Raw genomic sequence first — 19057 nt, 5'->3', positions numbered from 1 at the left:
ACCAAAATTGTTGCCCTCCACCTGCTATGCTCCAGGTACCTCAAGGCTCTTGCAGCCCCCCAAATGTTTAAATAACACCCCTCCCACATAGAGCAAGAACAGAAGAGGTTATTTATTTATTTATTTATTTATTTATTTATTTATTTATTTATTTGTACCAGGAATTGAACCCAAGGGAATTTAATCACTGAACCACATCACCAGCGCTATTTTGTATTTTAGTTAGAGGCAGAGTCTCACTGAGTTGCTTAGGGCCTTGCTAAATTGCTGAGACTGGCTTTAAACTCTCAGTCTTCCTGCCTCAGCCTCCCCAGCCACTGAGATTACAGGCCTGTGGCACCACACCCAGCAAGAGTATGTTTTATAGAATAACTGCTATTAAAAGTAACATATTGCAGTACAGTGGTGCATGCCTATAATCCCAGGGACCCTGGGGCCTGGGGCAGGAGGATTGCCAAGTTCAAAATCATCCTCAGCAATTTAGTGAGGCCCTAAGAAGAAACTTAGGAAAACCCTGTCTCAAAATAAAATAATAAAAATAAAAAGGGGTTAAGCACCCTGGGTTCAATCCCCAGTACCAAAAAAAAGTAAAAGAAACTATGTGTGTGAAAATAATATTTATGAACAGAGGATGCAGCTCAGTGGTAGAGCACTTGCCTAGAATGTGTAAGCCCCTGGGTTCCACCCCCAGGACTGCAAAAAAGAAAAAGAAAAAAAAAAAAAAAAAAAACACCCAATGCCAGGAAAGCCGGAATTCTGGTCTGAGTGGCTGAGGCAAGTAACAAAATCCTATTTTGGTGACTTTTAAAAGTTAAACAGGCACATCTTTCTGAGGAAATCTGGAGGAGATTTCTTGAAAATGAGATATGGTGTCGCTAGCCTTTTAGGATTTCTGCCAGGCTATAAATCAGATTCTGTCAATCTTACCTCATTTTAGCTAGACTTTTCAACTCAACATATCTCCTCCTTGTTTTCCTTGTACCGAATGAAGAATGAACCCAGAACAGGAGACATTCAGATTATGTGACACCTACCCCCCACACCCCCTGCACCCCCCCCCCCTCCAGATTTATATGTATTTGAAAGACTTTGGCGGGGGATGGTTCAGGGTCTCTCTATGTTGCTAAGGCTGGCCCCAAACTCCTGGATTCAAGTAATCCTCCTGCCTCGTGTCAAGAAAATAAAGAAATTGCTCAAAACATTATAGGAATTTAGCAAAGCATGATGGCACAAGCTGGGGATTGACCCAGGACCTCACACATTCTAGGCAAGTGCTACAACACTAAGCTACACCCAAGCCCAGTACTAATGGATTTTAGCCCCTTGACTAAAATCAGAATCCATGAGCCATGCAGTGAAAGAGTTCTTCCTTACAATAAAATGCAACTAGTAAAGATGGTGGAACTAGGACAGGCGATATAGCTGGGTTGGTAGAGTACTTGCCTCACATGCACAAGGCCTTGGGTTCAATCCCCAGCACCACAAAAGAAAAAAGAAAAAGAAAAAAAAAAAAAAAATCACCATTTGAGCCAGGCATGGTGGTATATGCCTGCAATCTCAGCCACTTGGGAAGCTAAGGCAGGAGAATCACAAATGTAAGGCCAGTCTGGACAACTTAACCAGACCCTGTGTCAAAATAAAAACTACAAAGGGGTGGAGATGGAGCTCAGTGGTAGAGTGCCCCTGTTTCCTGTTTCAATCCCAATACTGCAAAAAAATAAAAATAAAATAAAGAAAGAAAGAAAGAAAGGAAAAAGAAGTGGGTGAGAGGAGAGTGAGAAAGGAAGGAAGGAAGAGAGAAAAAGAAAAAAGAACTGGACATGAAGTAAAGGCTTGCTGGTCCATTCTGCCAAATTAGACACTACACTAAGTCTAGGCTAGAGACCTCCCACCTCTGCTGGAGGCACATGTAGTCATGGCAACTTGCTACAAAAGCCCATTCTGTTAAGTTCGTTTTTCACCAGTTATTAATGTAAATCAGCTGAGTTTGGACCCAAGAGACTCTACCAGGATTGGTTAAGGCAATGAATTATCCTCAGAATTAGACAGGATCTTACAGGTCAAGTTTCACCTGGGCGTAGCCTATGGTTAGGACCCATGGACAGCAAGCCTTTTTTCCCAATACCTAGAGCCAAACAGCAATAAACTACAAGTGGAGAGAGGGCTGGATGCTGCAGGACAGCTCAGATACAGGGGATGGATGATAGATGGGAAGAGATTTGAATCTACTTGGGACCTTTTTTTTTTTTTTTTGATACTAGGGATTGAACCCAGGGGTATTTAACCACTGAACCACATTCCTAGTCCTTTTTATTTTTTATTTTGAGACAAGTTCTTGCCAAGTTGCTTAGAACCTCACTAAGTTTCTGAGGCTGGCCTCGAACTTGAAATACTCCTGCCTCAGCCTCCCAGCTCTAGGGAATTTAAAGGAATTCTTCCCCCCAACACCCCATCCCCATTGAACCCAAGGGCAATTTATCACTGAGCTACATCCCCAGCCCTGTTTATTTTTTATTTTAAGACAGGGTCTTGCTAAACTGCCTAGGGCCTCACTATATTGCCCCGGCTGGCCTGAAACTTGAGATCCTCCTGCCTCGGCCTCTGAGTCACTGGGATTACAGGCATGCACCTCTGCACCCAGGATAAGGAATTCTTATTCTCCTTCATATCCTATAGTTGACTGAGAACGTAACTGGCTTCTTGCCTTCTTTCTGCACATACTAGGCTAGGAGCCAGACTCTGATCACAGGAGGCCTTTTGCAGGAGAGACTATTCCTTCCTGTCTCAGCAACCAACTCAACAAATACCAAAGGGCTCAGGGGTGTGGTTCAGTGGTAAAGTGCTTGCCTATCATGTGTGAGGCCCTGGGTTCAATCCCCAGCACCACAAAAAAAACACACCACAACACACAGATACAGATGACCCTGTGCATTCAACACATCCTTTATTAAGTACTAACATAATAACTAGGTTTGGGAACAAATAAGCTTGCTGCGAGTGTGCACAGCTTGTAAGAAACAGTGATCAGTGCCTGCCCACAAGGAGCTTACAGCCTGGTGGGGTGAGACTCTAAACAAATAAATATGCAATTACAGATGGTGGTAAGAATTGTGATGGAAAAGAGCAAAGTACCTAAGACAGAATAATAGGAAAAAACCTCCTGAGACAGTGGCATGAGCCTGAAACTTGAAGGGTAAACAGGAGTGAATTAGACAAGAATGGAAAGAGCATGTTCCAAGCAGAGAGAATAAGAAAAAGCCCTGGCAGGGGGTACAGCTTGACACTTGGGGAACAAAGGACCAGTGTGGCCTGATTCTGGTGCACTAGGGGTTTCTGGGTAGGATGATGCTGGAAGGGATCCAGATTAGACAGGATGCTGAGACATTTGGGTTTTATTCTAAATGCACTGGATTGTAAACAACAAAGTATCCTGATTTATTTTAATTTTTTAACAGTGAAAAAATTAAACTGTGAAAAATGAATCATAAAGGACAAAGAGAAGAACAGTGTTACCGAATAGCACCAAGCAACCTAGCTGCTTCTTCCCAATTTGTTCAAATTACATGAAGTTTACTTTACTTTTTTCCAACCTTTGCCTATTGTGTGGGCAGGTGGCAGAATCCAGCCAGCCAGGATCCAGGCAGGGTTCCCTGGGTTAGGCTGCTGACAACAAAAGAGGGTTCAATTGGGAGGCTATTGTCAAAACTCAGGCAAGAGGTTACCAGTGGCTGAGATTCAGCTAAAGGAGAAAAGACACAGATGGATTAGAGATACATTTGGATGTAAGAAGTGGGGAAGTGGGCAGGATCAGTCGAGAATTTCCCTGACAATTTCTGCTTTGAGCAACTGGATGGAATAGGTGGAAATACCATTTATCAAGGTGGAAAAAAATTCAGAGTCCAGAAAGTTGAGTATGGCACATAGTAGGTTTCTGAGATTCTTGTGAACTTTCCAAGTGAATAAATAAATTTTTGAGTCATCAGCAAATAAATGGTATTTAAAAATCAAAGTAATAGATGAGACTACCTAGAAACGAGTTCAGAAGGAGGAGAGGGGAAAAAAAGAAAGGAAGGAATGAAAGAAACATGATTAAGATTAGAAGAGTAGACCTGGATGGAGCCCTGAAATCCAACCATATAAAGAGATTTTGGAAAAGCAAACCTGGAGCAATGGCCAGCAAGAGAGGAGAAAAACAAGAGAGCTGATGTTACTGTGGTTGAGAGACAAGAATATTCAAAGAAGATGAGTCTGGTCATGTGGTGAAGTGTTTCTAACAGGTCAAGTGATATCAGACCAGCAATGACCTTCACAAGATCAGTTTTGCTATAGAAATGGAGGTGGAGGCTATCTATCCTGGAGTGAATTCAAGAATAATTGAAAAAAGGTGAAGACAGCCAGTGGCAGGATGCAGAGATAATAAATGGCTGTCTTCTCTTCACCTTGGCTTCCTAGCCAGATAATCTATGAATTGATTCCATCTGAGCTTCCAGACTTTCATGAAAAGGTCCTTCTCTGTCTTTGACAGGGAGCTGTACCTGCAAGAAGAAGAGCTCAGGTGAGCCCCAAGGAAGGAAATGGGAACAGGACAGGGAGTATGAGGTGACCTTAGATTCTTGCAGAGGACACATCTCCCCAGTCTGAAAGCAAAAACAAAACATGAATTGGGGAGTGGGGGATGGGGTGCAGCTCAGTAGTAGAGTGTTCACCTAGCATAGGCAAGGTCCTGGGTTCCCTACCCTGTACTTTGAGAAACAGGAAAAAGAAAAAAAGTTGTGGAGAGGGGCAGGTTCGGGGAAGTACACAGGACACTCACTTGATAGAGTTTGTGACCAGCTGTTTGAGTGTCCTCAGGTCAGCCCTCTTCCCCCCAATGCCCATGAAGGCCTCATAGAAATCATAGGACAAGCCTTTAGCACCAAAGACAGCTGGGTCATCAGAGCTGATCACCATGGGATGCCCACAGGCCATCAGAGCAGCTGCAGGGTGGTTTCTCATATCAGACACGAGTTTCATGACCTGTCCAATAGGAGGCAAGGGAGAAAGGCAAACGTTGATCCACAAATTTGTAAAAAGACTTTACAAGGGAGGTGAGGTTGTGAGCTCAGTCAGCTCCTTTATTATCCCCATTCTCGTTCTGAATGTTGATAATAGAACTAGTCCCCATGTTCTTCCTAATGTTCTCTGAGTTTTATCAGCAGCACCAATATCTGACTCGCTCTTGGATCTTGCTCAGAGAAGTCTCCTGAATACAGCAAGACAGGCAGGTGCACAAAGAGCCCCAAGGAACAGCTGGAAGCAGCAATATCCCACAGCCCCTTTCACTTCACTGGTCTTGCCTGATGTTCCCTTTCATTTTGGGCACAGCTTTGCCCCCAATTCCTTCCGCCACCCCAAAATTAGGACCCTCACTGCTGCTTCCTTATTATGAGTGGTCTAGGCAAAAGACCATTCCTAAATAACTTTATTAATGATCATGGGAGAGTGGAAGAATGAGTTAAGGAGAGAGAAAGTATAGAGAAAAAGTTGAGTAAAAAGAGAGGTTGAGGTGGGGCAAAAAGATCATAAGATTAGTCCCAAGGATTGTGCATACCTGGTTGGAGATGGGACACACTTCTAGGGGAATGTCCTTGTTCCGAGTGTAAGCCTTGACTACTGGGTGTTTGGTCAAAGCAAATCCATGGCCAATTCTGGTAGCATTCAGAATTACAGCATCCACCAGGTTTCTGTCTATGGAAGTACCATACCAGTCTGAGGATAAAAGGATAGTTTTGAACAGGGATATGTGGATCTGATCCATAGATTATCTATCGGAAAAGACTCTAACTCTCCCAGGCAACAATAGGCAGAGAAATGAATATGCACACCACATATTTTTCTTGTAACTATGCTAAAGAGAGGTATGGTATGCCTGTTCTCTCTCTTACTGTATTATTTTATTTACTAATCAGATGAGAAAGTTGAAACTTGTGTAGATTTTTGTTGTTCTTATTGTTTGGATGTTTTTGTGTGGTGCTGGGGATTGAACCCAGGGCCTCATGCACATTAGTCAAGTGCTCTACCCCTGAACTACACCCCCTAGCCCCCTACCCTTTTGGGGGGGTCCAGGGGATTGAACTCAGGGGCACTCAACTACTGAACCACATCCCAGCCCTATTTTGTATTTTATTTAGAGACATGTTTCACTGAGTTGCTTAGCGCCTCACCATTGCTGAGACTGGCTTTGAGCTCTCTATCCTCCTGTCTCAGCCTCCTGAGCTGCTGGGATTACAGGCAGGTGCCACTGCACCCAGCTCCCTAGCCCCTTATATAGGTTTTATAAATTCACAAGAGGATGTTCAACTAATATGTAGTAAAAGTGAGTTTCAGACTTTGATAGTCTTGCCCCTCAGTCCATATTCTTTCTTCCCCATTTTTTGTTAGTTCTGTGAATCCTTACAACAATGATCTTTAAGATCTTTACAGCAATATACTAAACACTCTTTTATTTATAATGTCAGTATAATTACCCATATGCATTTTGTAATATATAAAGCTGCTCCCCCGCCCATTCTGTTGCAGTCTTTTTCCCCACCTCCCAACCACTTGTCAATCTGTGAACATCCTAGCTAGCTATTGGTTCATCAGTCAGCTTGCAAGTATCCTTCTCCGATATTGGTCCCGTTAGCCGGGGGAATTCAACCGCCATCTTTCCTCTCTTGTTTCTCTCTCCTACACACTTGCTTTTCCTCCTCCTTGCTTTCCACTCTCTCTAGCACGCGCCCTTTCTCTTTCCTTTCTCTTTCCTCTCATTTTCTCTCTTACCCTTCAGGGAGACACTCTGTTTGCTTAATAAACTCCCTTATGTGATTTCCTGTGTCCGGCGTGGTTTTGTGGGATTTTCCTTACACATTTACTTTCTTCTGTAGATTTTGTGTGTGTGTGTATGTGTGTGTGTGTGTTGTACTGGAGATTTAACCTAAGCATACTCTACGATTGAGCTACATCCCCAACCCTTTTTAATTTTTTTTAACTTATTTATTTATTTTGAGATGTTCTCTCTGTGTGTTCATACATACATACATATATATATATATATATATATATATATATATATATATATAGTGCTTTACCACTGAGCTATGTTCCCAGCTCTTTTTATTTCTTTTTTTGAGTCAAGATCTGCTTAAGTGTTGAGGGCCTTGCTAAATTGCTAAGGCGGACCTGGAACTTGCAATCTTCCTGTTACAGCCTTTCAAGTCTCTTGGATTACAAGGGCATGCCACTGTGCCTGGATCCTTTATAGATTTTACAGTGTTCTTGAGACATCATCAATTGCTAGATTCCAGTGGCCACCACTAACAAAGCCAGGGCAGATGCTCTTGCTGCCTCCTCCCCAACCATGCCTACTGCACTCTTCTTGCTGCCAGGGCCCTCTTTGTAGGGTGAAATGACATCTCCAGACTCCCATCCTTCCTGGCAGCTAGGATAGTCCTAAAGCTGGCCTGGGAGGGTGTTTGTTTGTTTGGCATCAGGGATTGAACCCAGAGGCGCTTGACCATTGAGCCACATCCCTAACCTGATTTTTTATTTTTGATTTTGAGACAGGGTCTCCATAAGTTGCTTAGGGCCTCGCTTAATTGCTGGCTTTGAACTTGTGTTCCTTCTGCCTCAGCCTCCTGAGCCATTGAGATTACAGGCATGTGCCAGTGCACCCAGCTGTGGTAGGTTTTCTGTTGGGGAGTTTCTGAAATTCCTCCCAAATAAAAAGAGGACTGGGCCTGGAGTTGCAGCTCAGTGGTGGAGCGCTTGCCTTGCACATGTGAAGCACCAGGTTCAATCCTCACACCCCATAAAAATAAAGAAACAAAATAAATGTATTAAAAAATAGAGAGAGAGGACTGGGATGTAGCTCAGTGGCAAAGCATCTGCCTTGCATTCATGAAGCCCTGGGTTCAACTTCCAGTTCAAAAAAAAAAAAAATAGATAAACTGAAGGAAGATGTTTCATATTTTGCTTCACTGGATGTGGTCACACCTGACTATGACTTCACCATCTGACACCCAAGCAGGGCAAAAATCACTAATTCAATGAGCACAACAGAGATTGCTTATTTTATGATAATAAATAAATGGGCCCTACTATAAAATCCACTGGATGTGTATATTCCATTCTTGCACCTAAAGGCACCCTAACTAATCCACATATAAAGCAGAAAAATTTTATTTAAAATATTCCCAGCTGGGCTGGGAGTGAAATTCAATGAAATGGCACTGGCCTAGCATGCACAAGTCCCTTGGGTTTGATCCCCAGCTCCCCCCTAAAAAAGAGGGGAGAGGATTCCCAATGCTAGTTATATTGTGTGTGTTAGATGGATTTTTACTGGTTTTTAAATATTTACTTTCTTCTTTAAAATACGGACATTATTTTGGGGAATTAAATACCCAAGTCATGACAAAATTGTCTCCAAGGACCATATATACTTGGTTAGATCTGCATTACACTCTTTTTTGTACTGCCAAATTTTTTTTCACATAAGTAAGTATAATTTTTCCAACTAGGCCATAAGCTCTTCAAGGTTAACAACCCCACACCCCTACCCCATCCTCATGAACAATTCTTGAAATCTCTCAGAGCAGACTTTGATCTAAATTGGATCTAAATTGACTCAAATGTCAGGAAGAAGAGATGAATGCACAGGGACACTTTCTCTGCCGGATGGTGTTATAAAGCAAGGTTTAAGTTTGGTTGTGAGGTTGAGCTGCTGCCTGCTCCTTATCTCCTTGGTCTCCTGTGGATGACAGGTGCCTATGCTCTGTCTGATGGGAGAGGGGGCAGGGCAAGGGCAAAGAGATGCTACAGAGATCTTCTCTGCTGGTCTAGGCACCATAGAGACAGCCTCCCCTAAATCTACCTTTTGATCTGAAATTGCAGCCATGATCTGTGCTTAGGGTTTACACATTTTAAGAACTAAAATATGGGTGGGGCTGAGAGATATTTCAGAGAGCCCATGGAGAACAAAGATATGGCCAGGCTAAAGATATTTCAGAAAGAATAGCAGCTAGTGCTTTTTAGGGTGATTTTCCTTTTTGGCATTCATGAGTGTGGACAACACCCTAAGAGGACAGAGCAGCCCAGGTTCTAGTTCCTGTCCTGTCAGTTTCTAGTGTGACTTTGAATAGGTCAGTTAAGTTCTCAATCATAACTCAGTTATAAGATGGAAATCACCGAATCACCAGAAGGGGTTCAAATTCAGGTTCCACTACTTATAGCTCTTTTTTTTAAAATTTTATTTATTTATTTTTTTTGTTCTGAGGATTGAACCCAGGGGAGATAAACCTCTAAGCCATATCCCTAGTCCTTTTTTTTGAAAGAATTTTAATTTGTTTTAATTAGTTATACATGACAGTAGAAAGCACTTTGATACATCATATATAATGGAATATAATTTCTCACTCTTCTGGTTAAACATGATGTATAATCCCACTAGTCAACCAGCCCTTTTTTATATTTTATTTAGAGATAGGGTCTCGCTAAGTTGCTTAGGGCCTCAATAAATTGCTGAGGCTGGCTTTGAATTCGTGATCGTCCTGCCTCAGCTTCCCAAGCCACTGGGATTATAGGCATGTGCCACCATGCCTAGCACTTACCAGCACTTTAACTATGAACCAGTAATACTATATTTGGAGCTTGCGCTATTTGTCTATAAAATGAAAATAGAAATGCTTTCCAGGAGGAATTGGGTGAGAAATAGAAATATTATACATGAAGTGCCTGATAATATTATTGTCATTGTTTCTCCTTCACTTCTTCTCTGCAAGACTGCTGTCAGGATTATGAAAATGGGTAGGGGTCTGACAATGCCTGTGGACTATGCCATGAGATGTAGAGAGGATGCTCCTGCGTCCCACAGGACACTGAGAGCTGATGAGGACCTCTCCTATTGACCACCTCCTACTTATTTTCTGTACAACTCACCTGTCTCCCCAGCATGGAAGAAGTAAGGTAGTTTAACACCATACATGACTGGAATCATCAGAGCCTCTTTGTAGTAGTACAAACTGAAGCCGGTGTCTTCACGCCCCACCTACAGGACAGACAGGAGGGGACATGGAGGAGTCACTTGACACAGACCTGACTTTACTGTCAGTACATATTGCAGCCTAGGAACAACCTTCCTTGTACCCCACCCACTACTGCTTGAGACCTTTGTCATGCAAAATTTTAAGAATGACTGGTAGGGCCAGACTGATGGTGTAATCCCAGCAACTCCAGAGGCTGAGGCGGGAGGATCACAAGTTCAAGGCCAGTCTCAACAATTTAGTAAGGTCCTAAGCAACTTGGTGAGATCCTGTCTCAAAGTAAAAAGTAAAAAGCAGAGGCTGGGGATGTGGCTTAGTGGTAAAGCACATGTCTAGCATGTGTGAGGCCCTGAGTTCAATCCCCTGGACCCCCCTGTGGGGGGTAAAAAAAAAAAAAAAAAAAAAGTAAAAAGGGCTGGAGTATAGCTGAAAGGTAGAGCAATCTGGGTTCAATCCCTATTACCAAAATAAATAAATAAATAGATAAAAGACTAGGCTAGACATGGTGGTACACACCTGTAACCCCAGCTACTTGGAAGGCTGAGGTAGGAGGATTGAAAGTTCAAGGTCAGCCTCAGCAACTTAGCTGAGACCCTGCCTCAAAACTTTAGGGGAAAAAAAAAATTTTTTTTTTAAATTGTTGGAGAAATAGCTCAATGGTAGAGTATCCCTGGATCTGATCCCCAGCACTTGTGGGGAAAGAAATGAGGAAGCAAGCAAATGGGACAGTGGAAATGGAGGGGACAAATTTCACATCCTGGAGAATTTGCCCAGGGCTAGATCCATCTCAGATTGCTCCCTTCTGTGTGCTACAGTGGGAGGAGTGACTGTTGTAAAAGTCCAACACAGGTGAACCACTGGTCTAAATAAAAGGGTAGGGGAATGGACAACAAGTCCATAATTATTGTCCAAACTCCTTGAATTTCTTTCTTCTTCTAGAACTTTCCATTTTAGCCATGTGACTCTTCTGCTCTCCTTTCTCCTCTGGCTGCCATCACTCACAGCCTCTAAGAGAGAATCAGTGCTGAACTCTGCCAGCTCTGCTTCGTCAGCAGCCACAGCCCAAGGGTGCTGGTGGGCACTGCTCTGCATAAGGTGTCCCCTTCACAAAGAATTGCCTGGTTGGCCTGCCATAGGCAACCCCTGTGCCTCCTTTCTGTTCACAGAATAGGTTACCAGGTCAAATCCTGCTATGATGTCAGAGAATATTTCTCGAAGTTTGATGGCAGTTCGGATGGAATGTGCAATGCCAGCCACGCTTTTGGTCCTGAGAGAGAGACAGAGAGAAGCTGGGAGATGGCAGCATTAGCAGAATCACAAACCCCGATGGTCTCCCTCAGTGCCTAGGGCTTGCTTAGGCCACAGTATTTAGCAGCCCTTGGCACAACCACACACATGACCCCAGCCCAACCAAATCATTCCTGTCCAGGAAACCTTGGCTCCAGGGAGACCGAGAGCCTATGAGAAGTAGGTGGGACAAGGGGACCCATGGGAAAAGTTTTATTTGTCTATTTGCATAAAGCAAAGGTGGGCTTGTTCCCAATGTGCCCCACATCCCTGCAGGGTGGATCATAAAGTATGGAGGCTGGTCCCCTGTCCACTGGACACCTGAAAAATGCCACAGTTCACTGAGTTCCTGGTGGGTGTACTGGACCTGGGAACCATATGACCATTTGATGATCAAGTCAGCAAAACACTGGGCACTCCAGAAAGCATATACCCAAGCTGTCTTACTTCCCTCTGCACCTTCTCCCTTCAAGTCTGGGGGAGAAGTGAGGCAAGCAGACACACAACAAAATCACCAAGTGACAAAAGAGTAGAATAATCACAATGGCAAGAAGGTCTCTGCCCAGCCACTGGGTCACTTGTTCCAATCCTCAGTCCTAAGGGTGATAAGACATCCTGCCTGATTCCCACCCATGGCATCTCCTGCAGAGCCTAAGGGAACACAGGGGACCCTGACCCTCTCAGCTCAGCCCTCACACCTTCCTGCCACTGGCCCTGGGAGAGGACCACTGATGTCAAGGAGCAACCACTTTGGCCCATCCTGTGAGTTTCTTCTTGAGGTTGGGGAAAGGACTAGCAAACAGGCATGGGGCTCAGCTCCTGCAGGTTCTAACAGGAGAAAAGGGAACTTGGGGACAGGGATGGGAGTTGGTTTCTGGTAAGTCTGATGACTCTCCATAGCCCAGCCTCATGCATGGGTGGAAAAGATGGAGAACTGCCCAATCCCACTGGTGCCCCTTCCCCTATCTTGACTCAGAGTCACATCTATTTGCCTGCTATCCCCATGGTTCTTGGCCAGGGACAGGTCACAGCATGAGATTAGCTGCTCTTCCATTTAAGAGCAGAGCTCTTCATTTGGGAAAATTAAGCTATAAAGCATTCTGCATTTGACAGGGGAAGCAGTGGGTCTTTCTTCACTATTCCCTAGACCATGCACACATGGTTGTTGTGGGGTCTCCGCACACAGACCTGAGTCGGTGTCACTCAAGGCCTCCCACATGGCCACACACAGCACACAGATGACTTTAGGCAGAACCCCAGCAGTAAATGGGGAAAAAAAAGGATGAGTATGGTGGCACACACCTGTAATAATCCCAGCGGCTCTGAAGGCTGAGGCAGGAGGATAGAGAGTTCAAAGCTAGCCTCAGCAACTTAGGAAGGCCCTAAGCAAATCAGCAAGACCCTGTCTCTTAATAAAATATAAAAAAGAGCTGGGGATGTGGCTCAGTGGTTTAGCACACCTGGGTTTAACCCCTGGTACCAAAACAAACAAATGGAAGCAAAAATGTGGACCAATCATACCACTATTTGGGAAAAAATATTATGCCCATCATCACCCTGGCAAGTATGGACTCATGGTCTAGAAATATCTAGAAAACTTCCACAGTTTTTCATTTCAGTTTACTTTCAAGGCTAGATCTCAACTTTTGCATTCAAGTACAAATGCACACACCAAACCAACAGCCCTGCAGGATCAACCACTAGGTGGATGACCCCCAGCCACCAAGACTCCCTCCTTGCTCCTTCTCCTCTTCTCTTCTCCCCTCCCAGCCCAGTGCCTGCATCCCATTCTCTCAACTCTGGCAGCTTCAACCATATTCTCTCACCTGTAATCTGAAAAAATGAGTCTGAGTCCCATGAATTCAGGATGGGTTCTTTTAAACTTGTCAGTCACTTCTTGGTAAGCCCTCACTACCCACAACTTGTCGTGGATCTCCCCATCCAGTTCATACACCTGGGAACAAAGCATGATCCTAAGTAGATATCAGAGAGGTGCAGAGCAAGTCTTCATTTCCAAACACCTGTCATCTCTAAAACTGGGTTGTGCTGTGCCCTTTTATTATGGTTTAGGTATATATGGTGTCTCCCAAAAGTTCATGTGTGAGACAATGCAAGGAGAAATGATTGGGTTATGAGAGCCTTAACCCAATTTGTAAAGTAACTCCCTGATAGGGATTAACTGAGTGGTAACTGAAGGCAGGGAGGGTATGGCTGAAGGAAGTAGGCACTGGGGACGTGGCTTTGGGGTATATATATTTTGTATGTGGAGAGTGGAGTCTCTCTCCTTCCTTATCTTCATGTCTTGAGCCCTTTCCCTTTACTGCATTCTTCTGCCATCATATTCAGCTTCACCTCAAGACCTTAGGAATGGAGCCAGCTGACTATGAAATGAGACCTCTGAAACCATGAGCCCCCAAATAAACTTTTTCTAAAACAACTGACTAAAATACCTTTCCTGTCCAATTTTGTTTTGTTTTGTTGATACTGGGAATTAACTTCAGGGTCACTTTACTACTGAGTGACATCCCAGCCCTTTTTACTTTTTATTTTGAGACAAGACCTCACTAAATTGCTGAGGTTGGCCTTGAACTTGCAGTCCTCCTGCCTCAGCCTCCTGAGCTGCTGAGAATACAGGCTGTGCCACCATGCCTGACTTTACCAGTGTCTCCTAGGGCCTCTGACTTGTTCTTTGCTGCCATATAAAAAGTTCTAGCTCCAGTGGGATAATACCCTGGAATGTAATGAGATTGAGGGGTATGCTTATGCCCAAACTTAGAACAATGCTTGTGCCCACACTTAGAACAATGCTTGGCAGATGGTAGGTGCTCAACAAGGATTTGTGTGATGAATGAAGGTCTGCTGAAGAGAGGACACAGGCCAGAAATTGTGGTCCTAAGACTCATGTCACCTCCTCATCAGGCCAAGTAAGGCCACTGGGGATACCAACTGTGATATGGTTAGAGCACAGCAAGAAATACCAAGGATAGGTGTGGGTAAGAAAATTAAAAAAATACTGAAGAGAAGAGAGTTGCATAATGGTGAAGGTTATAGGAAAATTTCCCAGGCCAGGGTTGAAGCTTAATGGTAGAGCACTTGACTTGCATGAAGTCAGCGGTTTCACCCACAGCACTGCAAAAACAAAGAGTCCCTAATGTGTCCACCTGAAAGGTTGTTATTGAATGTCAGTCGGAAGTCTCCTGGATGGCCGACTACTATGTAAGGGCCTGGGTGGTAGGAGTGTTCATTCCCTGCAGCTCCTACCACTCCCTGTCCTGTCACTGGGCTAGATCTCAACCCTGTGCCAAAGGGAGATGTGCATGGGCAGGTGAGGGTCAGGATAAGAGGTAGGAGTTTTTGCAGAGAATGTGAAATAATATGTAAGGGCTCCGTTTCTTTTCATGGACATTCATTAAGCACCTACTGTGCACAGGGAACTGATATAGGCATTGGAAGACATGAACAGATGCTGGTAAGTCAAGGTGGCTATACTTAAGACTTTGCAATTTAGTGGAAGAGATAAATTCTGTCCACTTTTTTTTTTTTTTTTTTTTTTTCAGTGCTAGGGATTGAACCCAGGTCCTCATGCATGCTAGATAAGTACAAGTGCTCAGCCCTCGTCTTATCTCAATCCACATCTCCAGCCCTCTACCCACTTTTATAAAACAAAGGGTGAAGAATAAGTGCTATATATAAATATGCAGGATCATTGAGGAAGAAGCAGCTAAAGTCAAAAGTTTGCTTTACTCAGAGCCCAGAGGCTGTAGGAAGCAGGAGAACCAAGAATTATGATTATAAAAAGAAAAATCCTTTCTCCTCACTGGAGACAGCTGTTGTTTTGCTCGCATCAGGGAGCTGGATGCTCCAGGGAAACCACCTCTCCTCCTTTCCTCCCAGTTTGGACTTCATACCTCTCTCTCTAGTCCAGGGGATTCCTTTTCCCCTTATGGCTATGCCCCTGTATGCCCTGAATGCACCAGCTGCACCTCACCAGGTGCTGCCTTTGTCTTTGGGCAGTAGCTCCAAATCCCCTCATCTCCCCATGACCCAAGAGTAACCTTTTTGCTCTTGATCTCAGGATCCTTCTCTGTGGCATGGGTTGGGGGAGTTGTGGTGAGTGGGCAGTTTGGCCCTATTGGTCTTTGCTTTCGGTTCCCTCTGCTGCTACCCTGTGAAGCCTGGCATATTATCCCTTGCCACAAAAGGCCACTCCCTGCAACTTAGAGTCTATTAACTCAGTATCTGGTATTGCTGATTATTATTATTATTTACTGAAGGAAATCAAAATAGGCCACACTAAAATGTGCCACTTTGCCACTATTTTGAGCTGAAGACAATTAAGTAGCAAGCCTGCCAAACAAAACAAAGGAAACCCTCTTTTCATAGTAATCTTAAGATGTCATCCGTCTTTTTCACTGTCACTCTCTCATAAATGTACAGAAGTTTCCTGAAGTTGTATCATGTGTGATGATACCATTCTAAGAAGTTATGGCTCCTGCACTTGTGTAGTCTTGCATTTTTGAAGATTTTCTCAATTTTCATATCTAATATAGGATATAACAACAGATATAATCCACACAAACAGAAGTTTTCTAGGATCCTTAAAATATTTTAAGAATGACATTATGGAGCCAGAAAGTTTGAGAACCATTGTACTAACCCAACTCAAAATTGTAACTTGAAATTGTCTTAACATCACCCAGCTGATTTGTAGCAGGGAAGAATAGAAGTTTGTCCTACATCTTCACTGCTCTGACATTATCTGAGCCACCTGCCCACGTATCCCAACTGGGTTAGAAACTCCTGAGGGTGGCTAAGACTATAGCTCAGTTGGTAGAGTGCTTACCTTGTATGATGTAAGGCCCTGCATTCACTCCAGCACCACCCCCAAAAAAGAAAGAAATCCCTGAGGGTAAAGTTCATGTAGTTTTAATGAACCCACCTTCTCTCCTATAGTACCCAAGTTATTGCTTCATAAATAAACATTAATTTAAGAAGAATACTGTCCCCAGGAAATTTAAAAGTACCAAGCCCCCAGTCTACTAGTTTGGCATTGCCATAACAAATACCTGAGATAATAAACTTACAAAAATGAAAGGTTGCCAGGCACAGTGGTGCATGCTGGCAATCCCAGCTACTTGGGGCTTAAGGAAGGAGGATTACAAGTTCAGGGTCAGCCTCAGCAATTGAGCAAGGCCCTCAGCAACTTAGTGAGAACTTGCCTCTAAACAAAATATATATAAAAGATCTGGGAATGCAACTCAGTGGTAAAGTACCCCTGGTTTAAATCCTCAGTAGCAAAAAAAAAAAAAAAAAAAAAAAAAAAAAAAAGAAGGTTTATTTTGGAGGTTTCAGTCTCCTGGCCCTTTTGCTTCTGGGACCATGGTGAGTCACTTATTACACAGTGCTTGTGTCAAAGCTGGCATTCCTACCTTCCCAAATTTCATGGCAAGAGCTTATGGCAGAGGAAGCTACTCACCTCCTGGCAACCAGGAAGAAAACAGACAGAAAGCAACTAGTGCACCATGATTCTTTTCAAGGTCACACCCCACTGGTTCAGTGGCACATGCATATAATTCCATTGATTCAGGAAGCTGAGGCAGAAGGATTCCAAGTTCTAGGACAGCCCCAGAAGTTTAGTGAGAACCTAAGCAATTTAGCAAGACCCTGTCTCAAAATAAAAAATGAAAAGGCTGGAGATGTAGCTCAGTGGTAAAGAGCCCTTGGATAAGAAAGAAAAAACTGACAATTATTAATCAAGTATGCAGAGATATGCAAATGAGGCAACCAGGGCGACAGGGACTTGAAATGGTGGTGATTCCAAATCATCGGTCCTGACAATCTTGTGCTTATCACTGAAGAAGCTGGGACACCTACCTCCCCAGATTCCGTGCACACTGCTTGTCCCCATAGCACAGAGTACCAAGAAGGCAGGGTCTGGCTCCCTGGGTTGCAGATGCTGAAACAACTTTCAGAGCACTTTCTAGTTCCTTGGTGCCCCAGTAAATCTCTTCCAGGGTTGTCAGGGCCCTGTGCCTCTGCAGCTCTGACCTCTGGCACAGAAATTGCAGGTTTGCCAGGCACATCTTGGACCCAATCTGAATGCTCAACAATACCCCACTGCAAGGAGAAGAAGGTCCTCTGGGTTGGGGAGACCTACCACTTCTCAGGACCACATGCCAGTGTGCATTGATTCTGCTAATGAAGGCAGGCATTTGGGGAAGGGCTCAGCTGGTTGGAGGCTTCCGGTGGGCTTCTGGATTCAGGCTCCCAGGGGAGACACACTGTCTCCAGTCAGTCATGCCTCAGAGGGTTATTGTAAGATCAAATGTTTAGAAGTTCGGCTGGGGTTGTGGCTCAGTGGTAGAGTGCTTGCCTAGCATGTGTGAGGCACCAGGTTTTATTCTCAGCACCACTGTTATATAAATGAATAAAATAAAGGTCTATCAGCATCTGAAAAATATTTTTAAAAATTGTTTAGAAGTTAATATTTGTAAAGCACTCAGAAATGATAACTTATTTTCTGGTGATAGTGAGGATTGAACTCAGGGTAGCTCTGCCAATGAAGTACATTCCCACACCTTTATTATTTTTAATTTTGAGGCAGGGTCTTGCTAATTTGCTGAGGCTGGCCTTGAACTTGCTTATCCTCCTAACTTAGCCTCCCAGATAGTTGGGAGAAATGATAACTATTGATAATAATGGTATCATGATTACAAATCTTTATCACTAGATCTAGAAAAGCATAATAAACCTGTAGTTATGGTAGGAAGATGAGTTAATATCTAAGAATTTTACTGTTTCTAAGTACAAATAGGTAGTGCAGTCTTTTATCTAAGACTAAGTGATACAGAAAGCTTCTATGGGGGGATGGGGGTGTAGCTCCATGGTAGACCACATACATAGCATGTGCAAAGCCCTGGGTTATATCGCCAGGATCCCCTCACCCCCAATTTTTTGCAAATAATCTTAAGTAAGTTCAGTGTGCTGGAGTTTTTGTTGTTGTTTTGGAAATTGTGTATTGAACCCAGGGGTGTTCTACCACTAAGCTACTCTCATTAAATTGCTGAGGCTGAATCTCTGGGATTAGAGGTGTGTCACTGCACCCAACTCAGTGTGCCATATTCAAGTCATATTATTTAGATATAGCAGGGGTTTTTTTTGTTTGTTTTGTTTTTTATGCTGGTTGTGATGAAACAGGAACTCAGGCATGCTAGGTAAGCACTCTACCATCAGTCTCAATTTTAGCTATAGTTTAATTGGAGAATTGAAAACTTATGGAACTATCACTGTTATTCTAGTGACAGTCTTGTCACTAGAGGCTGAGGCAGGAGAGTCATGAGTTCAAAGCCAGCCTCAGCAACAGTGAGGCAATAAGCATCTCAGTAAGACCCTGTCTCTAACTAAAATACAAAATAGGGCTGGGGATGTGGCTCAGTGACTGTGTGCCCCTGAGTTCAATCCCTAGTACAAAAAATAAATAAATAAATAAATAAAGTGTCACCCTTGGCTGCACATGGCAATATGTAAGAAGAGCAAAATGCCTGAGTTCTACTCAGGCCAATCAAATCCAAATATCTGGGAGTACAACCTGTTTTGTTTTGTTTTTTCCTCAACTTCTCAGGCAATAATAACATATAACTGTACACCTTGAGTTAAGACCTACCGTTTCATGAATTTCACAGACAAGCAAATAGCACAATTTTTCTACTATA

The 19057-nt window shown here is 43.5% G+C and overlaps 1 protein-coding gene and 1 long non-coding RNA gene across 2 annotated transcripts in view; one reads left to right on the top strand and one right to left on the bottom strand.

The window, feature by feature from the left end:
• The window catches only part of LOC306661353, an 84427-nt gene that overhangs the window by 7962 nt on the left and 57408 nt on the right, over positions 1-19057 (top strand). The gene's annotated exons all lie outside the window — the stretch shown is intronic.
• Positions 1737-19057, bottom strand: part of ADA2 (adenosine deaminase 2) — a 37981-nt gene continuing 20660 nt past the window's right edge. The window contains exons 4-9 of the mRNA XM_079140235.1: positions 13172-13299; positions 11235-11325; positions 9955-10063; positions 5591-5748; positions 4814-5016; positions 1737-4535 (exon numbers count right to left, since the gene is read on the bottom strand). Of these exons, the coding sequence (XP_078996361.1) occupies positions 4436-4535; positions 4814-5016; positions 5591-5748; positions 9955-10063; positions 11235-11325; positions 13172-13299 (789 nt within the window). The 3' untranslated portion in view covers positions 1737-4435. The remainder of the gene's footprint in view (positions 4536-4813; positions 5017-5590; positions 5749-9954; positions 10064-11234; positions 11326-13171; positions 13300-19057) is intronic.

Source organism: Sciurus vulgaris, assembly GCF_902686455.1.
Source record: "Sciurus vulgaris genome assembly, chromosome: 5".
Taxonomy (NCBI): domain Eukaryota; kingdom Metazoa; phylum Chordata; class Mammalia; order Rodentia; family Sciuridae; genus Sciurus; species Sciurus vulgaris.
This window is presented reverse-complemented; position numbering and strand designations above follow the sequence as displayed.